The sequence below is a fragment of the Chelonus insularis genome, unplaced genomic scaffold (genome assembly GCF_013357705.1).
Source record: "Chelonus insularis isolate UGA/USDA-ARS -01 unplaced genomic scaffold, ASM1335770v1 contig_145_pilon, whole genome shotgun sequence".
In the NCBI taxonomy this organism is placed as follows: domain Eukaryota; kingdom Metazoa; phylum Arthropoda; class Insecta; order Hymenoptera; family Braconidae; genus Chelonus; species Chelonus insularis.
Window position 1 is genome coordinate 319,455 of NW_023276386.1, and position 16,582 is coordinate 336,036.

The 16,582-nt window shown below is 25.7% G+C and overlaps 1 protein-coding gene across 2 annotated transcripts in view; it reads left to right on the forward strand.

Moving 5' to 3' along the window:
• Window positions 1-16,582, forward strand: part of Pde9 (phosphodiesterase 9) — a 35,639-nt gene that overhangs the window by 15,837 nt on the left and 3,220 nt on the right. For both annotated transcript variants that reach the window (XM_035096776.1, XM_035096777.1), the window contains exons 4-8: window positions 9,135-9,707; window positions 12,425-12,549; window positions 12,830-13,037; window positions 13,858-13,972; window positions 16,308-16,545. In XM_035096776.1, coding sequence (XP_034952667.1) covers window positions 9,569-9,707; window positions 12,425-12,549; window positions 12,830-13,037; window positions 13,858-13,972; window positions 16,308-16,545 — 825 coding nt within the window. In that variant the 5' untranslated portion in view covers window positions 9,135-9,568. The remainder of the gene's footprint in view (window positions 1-9,134; window positions 9,708-12,424; window positions 12,550-12,829; window positions 13,038-13,857; window positions 13,973-16,307; window positions 16,546-16,582) is intronic.

A 16,582-nucleotide genomic window follows, 5' to 3' on the forward strand; every position in this document is an offset into this window, starting at 1 on the left:
TAAGTTGATTATCTTAAATATTATTTTATCAACAAACTAAATGTATTTTTAATTGTATTTAAATTATAACTTATTGTTTTAAAATTTTCTACCTTCAGTTGAATAGTCATTATAATCAAGTGTCATTACTATCTTGACATATCTGTGATGGCTATTAATGTTGCCCTTTAATACAAACACATGTGAATGTTTCTATTCAAAATATTTTGTTATCATAGTTGAGAATAATATCTTTTTAATTAATTGCAGTATCATTATGATGAATAATTATTTAATTACATATCATATGTGTTTTAGAAAGCATGAAGCAACATCAATCTATCAAAGTTTCCAAAAAGATATTGATTTTGAATGATATAGCATAGAATGAAATGAGTTTAAACTCAATTATCTTTGAATACAATATTTACTAATTAAAGCTTTTAGTTAATAATAGTAAAGTTTAGATCAAACTGTTCCACCAACATGACTTTGTCACGAAAATTAAACACACTGTCTTTTAACTTTGATTCTTTTTGGTTATATAATTCAGTTCTACAGTGAAAGGTATAATATCAATCAGACAAAACATTGCAATATAATTGCATTATGGTTATTAGTTTGATTTAATGATCTCTTGATTATAATAATTAATATTATAATGCCATTGGAAACAAACTTCTGGTATCTCGAAACAAAAAGCTATATTGAAATTTCGATATCCGGACCAATTACAATAACTTCCTAACAAATGGAGAAGTTAATGACGGTATTTGTCATTATTAATGTGCTTCTAATGGTCATGTGCTTCCAATAGACTTGGGATTTTGATAAATATCACTTTTGGGATTAAAAAAAACAAATATGTTCAATAATTGAATAATAAAAATTGATCGGTTTTTGATGTAAAGGAGTTGATAAAACAAATTAAGCTAACAATTTTTTAATAAGTAGAGTTATTTTTAATTTTTATTACATAAAAATATGCATTTATTGATAGTTAAAAAATATTTGTTGGATGAATATTCATCGATTTTAGGGAATAACATTATTGTACATCTCTGTAACATAAACTCTTCAAAGTTTATCATCGAATTTGACTAAAATTAGTTTCTTAAATTCATTTTAATTTAAATGCCTGATCAAAAGATAGCATTTTCAATTATTATAAAAAAACCTCAAGTTCTATTAAATTTCCTCCAACCTTTTTAATGAATCAAATAATAGCATGATGATGCTCAATGAGATTAATTAATTGTTAAATATTTATTTAGTATAAAAAATGATTTTTGAATGATGAATCTTTTGTTGAATTTTGAATAAATTATTAATTAAATTAAATAGATATATATATATCAATGAGTGATCAACTTAATTGTGACAACTAAATTAGCTCATCAGTGAACTAATTTTTCATGATATTAAATAAATCTGTAACAAATGAAATAATAGAGAAGTATGACAGTGATGATTTAATAATGAAACAAACTTATGTTGAGTTTACACTAGAGTAAAGAGCAGCAACTAAAAGTTCTTCATGACTCCGACATTATAACGCAATTGTAAAACACTTAATTCGATAAATTAATCTCTGGCCCCAGTTGAGATGGGGTCTATAAGGGCAGAGAGCACCCGGTCTGAACCGCGACAGGAAATCTCTTCAATCTGTCGTGATATGTATTTTTAAATTTATTCCAAATTTCAATTATTACATTTTTATTTACAATTATAATAATTATTATTTATTTCGTGTACATCCAAATAGGTTTTTACAAAGTCTCTTTATAGACACAATATAAATCTTAACTATTATAACTTATTAACTAACATTTGAATAATTTTTTTGTTCAGCACATGCTTAATAGTGTACGCCATTCATATTGACTGGAATAAATTTATAATTATTAAAAAATGATTTATTAATAGAAAGAAACAATATTTCTTGACCATTGATAAATATTTTTTAATTAAAAAAACTTTGATTATAACAACATTAATATTTTTATAAATAAAAAATATTTTTTAACAATTAATTAATGTGCATTTTTTAGCAGCATTCAACCTTAAATTAATTAAAAAAATTTGCTATAATCTCTAAGACAGTAAATCAATTGATTTGATGATGAAAATCTTATGCATGTATAAAGTAATCATAAATGTACATAAAATTTTAACATGGTCTTCATCTTATATCGATATTATGCCATCATTCTGGATTCATTCTGTTCTTATCTTGTCATCATTCATGTCATGTTGGACAAGTATTATTATTTCATTTAAAAATATTATGATCCAAGGATATAATGTTTTCAATGCTGTTAACTATTGAGTAATTTTATTTATCTATTAATTTTATTTTTAATTATTATAAAATATTTTTTAACGATTAACAATGTTTTCTACACTGAGAAAAAAATTTCGTTAAATGAAAGAATTTTTTATTCAATCAATAAAAGAAACTTGGAATATTCTCAAGATAATATTTTATTCAGACTAATAGTAATGTTATCAAAAACACATTTTGTCTTTTGTTTCAATGTTGCGATAAGTTTGAAAACAAATTTTCAAGGTTACGACAAGAATGAAAACAAATGACATTTCATTCATTTGAGTAAATAAAATGATTTCAATCAAATATTCATAACTTCGAAGAAATATTTTATTGCGACTATTTGAAATTTCGATGTTAATGATCGAATGAAATGTTTTTTGTATGAAGTAAGTTTTTTTCTCAGTGTATCAATTAATAATAACACTCAACTAATCAGCTAACATTTGAATAATTTTTTTATTAAGTACATGCTTAATAATGTATAATTTTTATTGACTTCTAGTACTATTCAACATCTTTCTGAACAATTAATAGTCATTTATAATGATATTTAAATGAATATAAGTATAAATTTAATTGTAAAGTAAAAGAGTTTTGTTCTCAAAGTTAGAGTGTGTAGGTGGTGTCTGACGTTAGTCTTGTGAGCTGAAATAAATGAGAGAGAAAAAAAAGGCCGTCATTCAGGTTGACCGGTTTAAATAGCGGAAATGCCTAGTTGTGCCAGGGCGTAAAAGCCGGATCTTAGCTTTTCACTTCTTCTTCCTTTGTTTAAAACAGTCACGACTAGAAGTTGTGTAATCTTGGAAAATAAATTTTTTTTAGATTACTGGACATTTTGCTGAAGCATTTATCCATACCCTGGATTACAGTCAATAAAACAAGAAGCCATGACCTTACACTGTTTTGTACATACACGCAAACAGAATACATTTGACCTTTTCTTCTGGTTCATTGGGATATACCCATAGAAGCTTGTTACGACCCTAGTATGTTCAAATTTTACGATTTCACTCGTAAAAATATGTAACAGCTTTTTTTATATGATTTATGTTGAAGATGGAATAGAAAATTTTTCCTTCCTTTAAAAACATTTTTTTTCCCTTTTTGACACTTGAATTATTCACTCAATTTATTTACACTCGACATTTATTTTTCTCAATCATCAGATTTTTCTTGACATTTCGCTTAAAACATTCCAAAAAAAAAAAATCATACTCATTAATAAAATCATAAAATTATCATACATTAACTATTGTTGCATTATTTATCAAATATCGACCCTTAATCAGCCTGATTAAAGTAATTATAATAAACATGGATTGTGTATTGCATCCTGTTGAATGCAATTATTCCAACCAATATCTATGAAATCGTAGAAAATGTTTTATTACAACATAACGTCATTCATCTAATTAACATTGTATTCACTTTTAATGCACTTGGTGCATTTAAATAAAACACTACAATTTTTAATAAAGACAATTAAATAACTTGGACAATTAAAACTCTACTATAAATCGGTAATTATTATATAATAATAACAATATTATATTAATGTAATAAAAATTTTTATTATAAATAGATTTCGTCTATAGAATATAGCATATTGTTCTGAGACCTTTGAGGTAACATAGGTTTGCGTGCTTCAATATTGTGGCAAGATGGTATAAACCACCAATCAATATTACGTTAATTTATTATACTAAATAGCATACAGCTTAATAAAATTTTAAAATGAATAACATGATTGATAACAAAATAATAAATCCCATGTGTAATGATGAAACATTTAGAGTAAAAGTAAATACTTATTTATATTAAATAATTGTTGTAAAATACAGATAACATTGAGTTGATAATATATTGAAGTTAATAAAAAAAAATAAAACAACAATAATGATAATAATAAAAGAATATACAAATAGTAGAATACTAGATTTAGTAAAATAAAAATAATTTTTGTTCATCATTAAATTTAAATCTAATGGAAACTTTAATAACATGAAGCAACAATAAGAGAATTAGTTATTGTTATTCTGTTTCATGACATGAAATAACTACATAGATATATTCAAGTGTTTCTCTTGCATTTATAACAATTATAATTTCCCCTTCCACATTCTCTTGATTAGATACCTTTGTACTACCTTTGTATATATATACATAAAGTCTCTGTCTATATATGAGCATACTCTGATGTATAACATAACTTAGTGAGAAATTTGCATTAACATCAAAATGTTCGTTAGCGCTAATTGAATTGACAATTAATCGATTCTCTAAATTTACTATTTACACATTTTGATTCTACCAACAAGTTATATATTATTGTCTATTTTAATATAATTATTTGCTTCACTAAATATTTTAATTAATTTTATCACAATAGTTATCGAATTAATTATTAATCATATTATCTTATCTGTCTATTAATTATTTTATTATAACACATTTTATCGTTATAATGATTTATTTTAAATAATAATATCAATATGTTAAATATAAAATTCATTTGATCTCAATTATTTTATAGACATTAGAGAATAATATAAAGTTTATAAATTATAATTATTCTGTAGAGAATAATTTGAGAATAAAAACATTTTATAACTAGAACGTGAATTTAGTAGACTTCATAAAGTTTAATACTGATTTAATTGTGTATAAAATATCAGCAAAAAAGACTTCCAAACTTCTGTAATGTGCAAACCTTTTAATTCACCATTAGATAATATTGGATGATTTTATTTTATTCTTTTTATAGTTATGTTTTTTTTTCTACTCCAAAATAAAAATGAAAAAAAAAAGAGGTGTATTAGGCATTACTTGATGTTAACAACATGACATTTTTCAAGATAATTTTTTTCTTCAATACTAAAAGCAAAATAAAATATGACATTTTCTAGTTTTCTCTTATTTCTGTATATTAATATAGAGCAATTTGTGGGTAATTATCCCTTGCATCAGCAACCACAAAGAGCAAATAAGTCAGATCAGAAATAAAGCAATAAAGTTTCTGACGTCTTCGAGAATATAATAATGTTTGCCAGTTGCCATTTTATATAAGCAAAAAAAGAAAATATAATAATAATAATAACAATGATGATGATAAAAAAAAAAATATATTGAAAGAATGTCTACAACACTCTCTGACACTTGAATCGTTTTTCTTAACTTGAGACTTTGATTGGAGATCTTTTCTTTGATTTCTACCAGATCTCATTACTCATTTCATAGATATCACAAACTCTCTTGATCAATTCTTACTTCATGGAAGTTTCAAGAGCATCATTTATTTTTAGTAAATACATGAATAAACTTCAAATTCATACTCTCTGGTAAAAGCTACTGAATCAATAATCACCAAGTACCTAAAGTTTTCTTGTACACTATATTAAAGCTTCATGTTGTTACATCTATTTACAGATTAAGTTATAATGACATTAAATTAAACTACTTAAATGCTTATAACTTTTTCATTGTTGTATTTTATGTCATACTTAGAAAATGCACTGATAGCAGAATTTAGTTAGCATTTATATATATATTTATGAACAAATAAAAAAAGTTTATTTTAATCAAAATCATTTTATTGTGCTCCATGAAATTTATTATTATTTTAAATAAATATTTTTTAATAATTATTAAGTAAATTTTTACATCTAATAATTTATTATCATTATATTTAATATTTGATATCAAAATTAATTTAAATATTTGGATTATTACTATTGTGTGTTAAGCTTTTTTCCCAACAAAAGATAAATTTAAGTCTGGATGGGATTGAAGTGAGCTTTAATAATTCTATAAAAGGCAAAATTTTATGAGAATCTTAATCCTATTGAGCTTTTTGCCTATTTAATATATGTCATGTCAGATTCTTTCTGAAGTCAAATAAATATTTATCAATACTTAAGAAATATTTATTCCACTTAAAAAGAATCTTTTTAAATAAATAATTTTTTTTTTTTCATCATGATTTTTATTCTGACAAATTTAATAACAATATGTTTTTGTTTGTATCATCATCATCATCATAGAATTTTTATAAAGTATTATTCTTTATTATTATTTGTTTTTGTTTTACAAAAATCATAAATCTCTTGAAAATGAAATGGATGGCTTAAAAATGTTTTGATGAAAAGTTTTATTCTATCCAAACTAAATGAATAATAAAACTAGGTTATTTGCAATTTTAGTAAACATATTTGCAGAATTATTAAAACATTTGTCAATTGAATTATTCATTGGAATCTTTTAAAAGACTCCAAAGCAAGATCTGATATTTCGAATTAAAAAAAAAATAATTAGTTATGATGAATTCTAGTAAATAATTTTTTAATCATCATCATGGAAGATTTGACAAAAGAAAATGTATTCTTGGCAAACGAAATAAAGGATGTAAATAATTAATAATCAAATTATTTTCTGATGTAATGTAATTTCAAATGATATAAATTAATTTATTTATCTATTCACTAGCTATTGTATTCTGAATTTAACTTTTTTCTTTATACCTTTTTTCAATTTATATTCCATTTTCATAACCAAGTGAATGACTTTTCCATGTACATCACAACTTACCATTTGCATTTTCTTTCTTCAAACCATATTAACTTCCACATGAATGAACTTTAGAGTTGATATTCATTTTTTATTAAAGCACAAACATTATTATACTCCAAGATCCACCAGTCAAGTACATAAAACAAATATTTAGGCATTATAAATTTGAATCAGTTATTTGTTAGCGTAGGTGTTGAGGATGTCTTAGCAGCTTCCTCTGTAATTGTTGGCTTTAAAATCCAAGGCAGTGGCACGACGGAAGTGCTTCACGCCATCAAAAGGATGTTACAATTAATGTTGACCAGGGCTCGTTAGCACGTTTCCTTTTTTCTTCTTCTATTATACTGGCAACCACTATATTTCTCATGATATTATACAAAGTGTCATTATCAGATTTAATTCGTATATGCAAATAACATGTAATACCTTTTCACAAAATAATAATAATAAGACAAGTCATATTTTTTAACATATAAAATTGACAAGATTATTTCAAAATAAATTCTATTTTTATGGAAGAAAAGCTTTATCTCAATTAAAATATCATAAAAATGATAAATAAAAATAAAAAAAATAATATAGATATAGTTGAGAAACAATTTAGATATGAAATCATTCAAACGATATAATATTGAATGAAATCAGAGATGAAGGTAAAAAATAAATTTTAGACTGATAAAATAATTTTTTTTTTTAAATTAAACCTTAGATGAGAGGAATTATTTTCTGTATGTATGGATAAGTAATATTGACTTTGATATATATATATATATATCTGTTAATTAGACATGTCGAGAATAGTATGTTGGACTTATTGACATTTAGCTCAAATAAGAATGAAAATTCATTTAAATAGAACTTTTAACTCTTGATATGAGATGTCAGTGACGAATAAGCGATTGGATTGAGGGAAAAAAAGGACAGATGAATATATTGAAATTGACGTATGAAGTAAATTTAAATAACTTAATAACTCTAACAACGTCGTGATACTGTTGTCGTTCAATGCAATGACACAAGTAGAATTTAGTTTCTATTTCATTTTCATGAGAGTTTAAAGCATCCAGTTTCTAATTCAAATTTCAAGAAATAGGTCAAGTGAATTAAAAATGATCATTAAAATAATTCCAGAGGAATAACTTGATAATGAATATCATTATTGACTAAATAAATCATTTACTAAAATACAACAACGAGTTAACTAATTAAATGTTCATTAGAAATTATATTCGTTATTATACATGTATTAATTACATTTTAATTATCATGACTTTATTAAATATTCAAGTTTAAATTATACTTAATTTTATATAAACCATATATTTGAGTTAGGTTATGAAGTATCATAACATTTTATTCATTCATCTACTATCAAATGAACACTTCAGATCTATCCTGTATAGGAAATTGTTCAATAGTATTTTTATATCAAGTTGTTTGTTCATTTAAATAAATTTAAACTTATTTTGTTGTTATAAATTATCAGTGTTATCTAGTGTATCCAACAAAACAGTTGTCAGTAAAATTCTTTTGTCTTTGTGATAAACACATGAGAGAACTTTGAAGATACTCCGACTTTAAAGTTTTATTCCAATATCCATGATATATTTGTTCAATATTATTTTATTTGGAACTTGGTAAGCATACTTGTAATGAACTTGACAAATAGTTAGAAGGAACAAACGAATCAGATGTTTATTGACTGCTAGCCAAGCACTTGAAAGTCCTTTAATGGAGTTTATTTGTTCGATAAAAGAAAAAAAATTTAAAAAACAGCCAAAGTATGTTAGAAAACAGTAAAATTTTATAGAGGGTATGAAAGAAGGTTTAAAAAAGGCTGAAATAAAATGATTGAATGATAATTTGAATTTTTTAACCAATGTGATATCAATTACTTTTTCGATATATATCGATTATTGACTAACTTCACACGCTCATGTCAATTTATAATCAAGAAATGTGTGTATTTATTATTATTTCCAATATGTTTATAGCAGTTTGGTATTTCTAGATGTTGTACAAAAATAGTCTGTGTTAAAAGTATTGTACCTTTAATGAAATAACAATATTACTCGGACGCTAAATAATAAAAGATAACCTTACTTCATTTCAAGAATATTCAAATTCTATGTATCATTTTCTCTTATTATGAACTCTTTCAAAATAAATCAACTATTTATTTTGAAAGAGTATGATTAAATGATGAATATCAAACTGAAGTGATGCAAAATAAAAAAAGAGTTAATTTTTGTTGCAGCATGGACCATGTAGATAGTTGGAGTTTACTAGTAGAAGCATCAGGACTGTTGAGATCTAAAGTCCATCTAATTAGTATACAAGAGAATATCTTCAGAGAGCAAAAAAAGTATCGAGGTGCACTAGCAGTTATTGGGGGTGGCCGGGTTATCACCGGTACGGTGATGCGACGATGAGTCCGGTGTGTATGTACGGGCTGTTAAAGCGCGTCACCCGACACCCCCATTGTCAATTATTCGTAAATCGAGACGCGTTGTTGCTGTCAACATCATTATTATCATCATCATCATCATCCTCATCATCATTATCACCATCATCATCACCATCACTATCATCATCATCGTCGTCATTATTGGCATCGACATCAGTACTTGCACCGTTCAACGATTCCTTATTGAAAACTAGGCCAATAGTAGTCACACGGCCGACAATTGAATGGCCATGGATCTCGAGAAAACAAGGAACGGCACTGGTGATACCGACGACGATTACACCAATATATATTTTATCGTCGGTGATCGAAGAGAAATTGCCAGTTTTCGACCTGATCAAGTTACTAATAAAGAACTTAAAGGTATGGACATTTTTTGAAATATTCTTTCTAATCAACGTCATTCAGACAAAACTCTAGGTAAACATCTTCAACATTCTTACACAATCATCCTAAAAACACATGAGTGTTATTGGTTTCGACTTTTACACTGATTCTGTGATTAGGATATGACTGAAATGATCATCATCAGCTTGGAACCATCTTGATTACATAAGCTTTTTAATAAAACAAACTACATTCAAATCGGTTCAACTGTTTGGAAGCTACAATGCTACAGACAGATACACAAATATAAGTTTCAACTTATAACATCTCTCTTTTTGAATCAGAAAAAGAAGGGTTTAATAAAAATCATTCAGAGACAGTGGAAAAACTATTTTACATTGAGATTAATTAAAAGTTAAGAGAAAGTAATATTTTATTAAATATTTTTATTAAACTCAATATTAAAAGAAATGATGAAAAATAAAAATAACAATAAACATGAATATTGAATAGTATTTTTTTTATTATATAATCAAATTTTTTACGGTATTGTGTTGTGATTTTTTGTACACAATGGAAATTGAAGTTTATATTTTGAGTAATAGTTGAATAGATTTTGTAGAGAAAAGATAGGTAAAATTACTACCAATTGTATTTTACTTTCCAATATTTTTTCATCTCTTATTTGATTTAGTTTAAAAAAAACTTTCCTCTAATCTCTATTATTTAATCAAACATTTAACTCAGTCTATCATATAAATTGATATCATGTCATTCTTCTTTTTTCTTCACGTCAATTATTATTATTTGCATTTTTTAAATATGATACATTTTCGACATTCTCTTGATTAATATCAGATGATAAAATTCATCCTGGTAACCGCATTACTAGTTTCATGTCAAGAGAAATGTCATACGATAGTAGTATTAATTCCACACATCAATTTCCATTGATTTTTATTTTTTTTTGTTGAGTGACAATAAAAGTGGATAATTAAAGAGAAAGGGAGATATTTGTCTATTTCTGCCATGAAAGCTCTTACGGGTCACTGCTTCTGTATTTGTCATTCGATATAAATGAAGTACTACAAAGGGAAATTTATTGCATATTCATTTGAATTATTTTGATCATTTTAAAAACATATTATTATTTTTATTGAGAATATTCACTAATATTCCAGTGCACTGAGTAAAAAGGAAAACACAAACATCATTTTGCAAATAAAAGTCAAATTTATTTGACAATGGAAGTAAAATTTGCTCCTCATAGTGAGATGAGAAAAAATGACTTAATAAAGTTGATTTATTAATAGACTTGAAAAATAAATAACTATAAGTTAAATATTATAAGAAAATAAAATTTATAAATCATGAACATATATATATATATATATTCATTCTATGCAAGCAATGATATTGGTCTCAACAAAATAATGAATAAATTGACCCAGGGCGAATAATAAAAAAACATAATCGTTCACCATACGTTCATGATTCACGAAGTCATTATTCCATTAGAAGCAATGAAAGACCGGCAAGATAACCAACGAGTCTCTGAGGGCTCCTCCATTCGGAAGTCTCCCTCAAGATCGGACACTGAGTCGATTAAATCGCCCAGCAAGTAGTTTTGTAGTCATGCTTCTATGATATGCTCGATGACGACAATCAAGGACACTGGTCCCCTCTTCTTATTCTCTACTTCTATGTCGATATTACTTATGGTTAATTGCAATTATTCTACTCGATATTCGTGACTGATCACATATTCAAGTATATTAACCACTTTTCATAATGTTTTTATTTCTCTCTTCCAATTCTTATTCTACTATAATAAGGATTGAGTTAATATATCCAATCATTCTCCCAAAACTACTTCTCTTATTCTACAAGAATAAGTAAATTAGTTGACTTGGTCAATTAAATGCCAGTAATATTTTCAGATAATAATGAAAGTCGTGATATTGTCACCTTTTTTTTTTATCAAATATTTTTTATCAATTGAATTTTATACATTTACATGACGTTTGTTTACTTTATTCATTTCTACTCAATATTCAATTATTGAAATGATATTCCATACATTTGATTAATTTAAAGTATGTGATGAATCAAAATTCATATTATGAGATATTCAGTCATCGTTTTTTTATGGTATTTAAATAGTTCTTTATTGATAGTAAAATTTAATAATTTTAAAAGATTAAATAATTGAAAATATTTTGAAGTAAATGGAGTTTTTTTTTGTTGTAATATAACCAGCCATCTCAAGTATATCAGCAAGTTTATCATTTTATCATTAGTATGATATTAATCTTAACTGATGAGTGATATTTGACGTAGTATAATTCTGAAAGCTAGACAAATTACAGGAATATTTTTAAAAAAATATCTCTTAATTATATTTATAATGGTGTGTAGTATGGGGAAAAGTAGCACAGAATGACTCCAATGAACAGCTAAGAGACTCGACCTTATTCCATATCTTTTTATATTCTCTCATTCTTATCTTGAAAATGGAAAAGAAATTCTCAAAGTCTGTGACTTCTTCTTATTCTTCTATTTTATTTAGGACACAGCATTTATTTTTCTATAAGTGTATATAGTGTAACATAATATCAAAAATAAAAATCCTAACACAAGTAGAATCATACTGTTGAATTTTTTTTTTTTTTCTTAACACTTTATTCTTGTAATATTTGCTTAAGAGAATACTTGAAACTAAACAGTAAATTTCACTTTCCTTTCTGTTACAGAACTTTTTAGAAGTGCAGCAGAGGCTGGTCCTCTGGACATCGTAAAACTTCGTAAAGGAGATAAACTTTTGAATATATCACCTCAATTGCCAGCAAATACATCGGATACACCATACGTGCTCCAGGTAATACTTGACATCATCATCATCACCATCACCATCATCATCATCCATCATCAACATCATCATCATCATCATCATCAAGTGCGAGTATAAAAACTAAAAAAAAAAAGTAAAAATATTTTTTCATGTTAAAAAAATAAAAATAATCAATGATTAATAAAACATGAATCAACTCGTATCTTTTTCAAAAATCATCCACTTTAAATCAATCTTACCAACAACATTAACATTAAATAAATAATATTATATACTATTAACCTATTTTATAAATATTTTGTTTCAGGTTGTTGGAGCACACCCAACATCCTTAGGGATGATTGAAACAGATCTTCTACGTGCATTAGAAAGGCGTGTAGCTGTATTAGAACGTCAATTAAATGAACAACAGACTGCAGCATCATCAGAAACATCGAATGTTTTACGAGAACTTAAAGAACAAATGAATGCTTTTAAGACTAAGTTGGAAACTACTGAGCACCTGAGTTGGTTAGGTAATCTTCTTTTTAACTTCCTACTATTTCTCAGTAGTATATACGTGAAATTCGGTTTGTATAGAGATTCTGCCATTCAATCTCTTCATATTGGCTCAGAGAAGATATTGGAATATGTCACTTATTTATTTTAGGAAATTGATTAGTGAATAGAAAAGAAAATTTACTTATTTACTACAGTGATGTGTACAAGATATTATGAAATTTTTAACTCTAAGTAAGTAGGTAATAGATTTAAAAGGAAGAATAGTGGTGCGGTAGAGGAAGATGTTATTTAATTAGATAAGACTTATGTTCGTTGAATTACACTATAAAATGAAGAAGATAGATAAGAAACAGAGCAATTGTGAAAGCAAGTCGATTGAGAGGCCAGACGACTTAAATTCAAGGCGAATGACGGATATATGAGTGTATAAACATGGAAACGTTGCCAGAAATCTACGTGCCTCTGAATAAATATTTGTCCTCACGCTTGTGCAAATCGTCATCACTATTCCTATCTTAGAGAGCAACTTTACGTGTAGCAAAGATTCAGTTTATATCTAACAATTAAGATATCATAAATTTCCCGTAGATAAACAGCTGATAAATACTCTTCTAAATACCTTGATATTTTTTCTCGTTCTTTTTTAGATATTTTATAATAATTATTACTCATTTTATTATTTAAATATCTCATTATAGGATGTTGGACCATTTTAAATAATACTTTTGATTTCTCATCTGATTATTCAATTCCCAGTGGGGAGTTATTTTTATATTACTATTCAACTTATTTAAAAAATATCTTAATAAAAAAAAATCGTCATTTGATTTGTAGGTTTTTATAAACAGTTACCGGAGCCTGTTTCCTCTGAGGCCTGTAGAAGATTGCAATATCGACGCAAAAGTGATAGTGTAAAACGTCGAGTACGTGAAAAGTTCCTCAACATCTGGTGAGTAACGAAAATGTAAATCGACGCTCTAATATTATGCTAGTGTATAAAATTAACCAGAAATTTTCCACTAATATGAATGAATCCATATTTGATAATGTATCATTTCAAGTCATAAGAAAATGTCAAGTTCTAATGAAATATCATCAAAAGTCTTTTATAAAATATTGTATTCACATCTATTAGCTCATCAAATAAATTCAATATTTTATTTTAATGAAAAAAAAAAAACTTTTATTGTGCAGTAAATAAATTGATCAGTATTTTCAAATGATGATTGAATTATTGATAATCATATGAATAGTTTATCTATAAAAATTTCATGAAATTGGTGAGACAATTATTTCTTTTTTTTTTTGTTAATAATAACTGATGAATTAAACATTTTTTTAAAATAAGAAATAAAAAAATATTTTAAAATTGCATCAGAGGTTGAACGTAGTTACAGTCTTTCCGGATAGCTGAGGTGCTAAATGAATTATTCAAGAGTTTATACTGATGCATGAACAATAAAACATAGATTAAAGACACGAGTAAAAAGGAATAAAAGAAAGAATGGAGATTAGATTTTAATTTTTTTTTCAATATATTTAATATTTTTTCAAAACTTAATAATCATTAATATTACAATTAACTAATTAATTTTTTTTTTTTTAAATTTTAAGCTCACTACAATAGTAGAATAAATTGATGATTATCATGACAACTCTGTATGAATAAGAATCATCAAGTTTCACAAAAAAAATACAGCTCGTAGAATGAAATCGAAAGCAAATATTTGATCGGAAGAATAAATAAAGATAATGGAATACTTGATAAATAAGTAACACCAAGAATCTCCTGTATTTTCTAAATCTCACGTATGTCGATATTTTCTTCACCTCGATCATACTTAATGTTGTCTTAGATAATAAAAAAATCTTTACTATCTTATTTTTTCTCTTCTATTTTTCATTATTAACACTCTAGTGTGTATTAACATATTTATTAGTCATTAAAACATTTAATAATATTTCACGAATAATTAACGCACTAAATGATGTGACTATGATGGATTATTTATAAATCTGTAAATCCACTATAATCGTATATAGCCAGTAATTCTAGTGACGTTCGAATAATGAGATCAAAATGTTCATGGCATGATTGCTAATTCCAAGTATATAGCTCTTTGATAATAATGATTATATTATATATAGCATACCAAATAAAATATTAATACATTCATTTATTTCTATATTTTATTTATTCATTAAATATATTTGTATTATTTATTTAAATAATACTACTTTAGACAAATATATCTATTTTTTATTTTTTATTTTTATTATAATCTTCAAACGTATGTTTAACAAGCATTTAAATAGTTTTTAATTCTCTTAAATATCATTTAGAAAATTGATTGGTTATTAATTATAACTTACTAAGGATTATCACAATCCTTAAGCATGCGCATGAATGTATCTTTGCTACTTACTCTCTAATTATGCCGCATGATATGAATTAAATATCTTACCAATTACTTTGTTGTAATTAACATGTAATTATATACTAAAATAATCATATCAATAACAATAAAAGAAATAAAAAATGTAGTAAAGTTTTTATTAATTCAAAATTGAGATGTATTCTTAAAAATGTCATGACTTCCAGAAATATTATATTTCAATAAAAATGAAAAATTTACTTTATGTCGACAAAGGCATATATTATTCATCGTTGATGGACACTTGTTTTACATAAATAATTACCACAAGACTATCATTTCCTCATTCTACTCTTCTAAGTTATAATTATTGCCATGTTATCCTTTTTTCATCTCACTCTTGAAGCAATAAAGATCATGTATGTGTTGATGATGAAAAATATTGTGGCGCCAAGAAACCCGAATAAAAAAAATTCTACGAGCATTGATACAGTAGCAGTACTGACATTAATCAAAATGAAAAAATATCTTAACGCATAATTTCTTTACTAACTCTTCAACAGGCTATGTTATAAATGACTAGTAATTACGTGATTACCAAGTTGCCATGTAACTACGAAAAATTGCTAGTTACATTTTATTCTATTTATTTGTTTCTATAAAATTATTAAGACTTGGTATATAATATTTACGGCATTTAAATTATGCAAAAAGATAAATGATATTTAATTATCATGATATTATTCGTTTCATCAAAATTAATTTTTATTATAGTCAATGAATTTATTCAATTATTAATCACTTTATTTATATCAATTGACTTTGATGTTTTAGTTATAATTATCAATAATATAAAAAATAATAATGATAATAACATGAATAAGAGAAGATATTTTCATTATTTTTCAGTGATGTTTCCGTGTCATCGAGCGTCCGAGAGTGGTTACGTTCACCAGCCTTTGACGCACGACAGTGGGAAGATGAAGAGCTTTTACTGATGTTACAAACGATGTTTGTTGAACTAGAATTGCCGCAGAAATTTAACATTCCCCTACCGACATTGAGGAATTTCCTTTACGAAGTATACAATAATTACAACGAGGTGCCATTCCATAACTTCAGGCACTGCTTTTGTGTAGCACAAATGGTAAAATCAATAATTTAAACTTTTAAGACTAATTGAT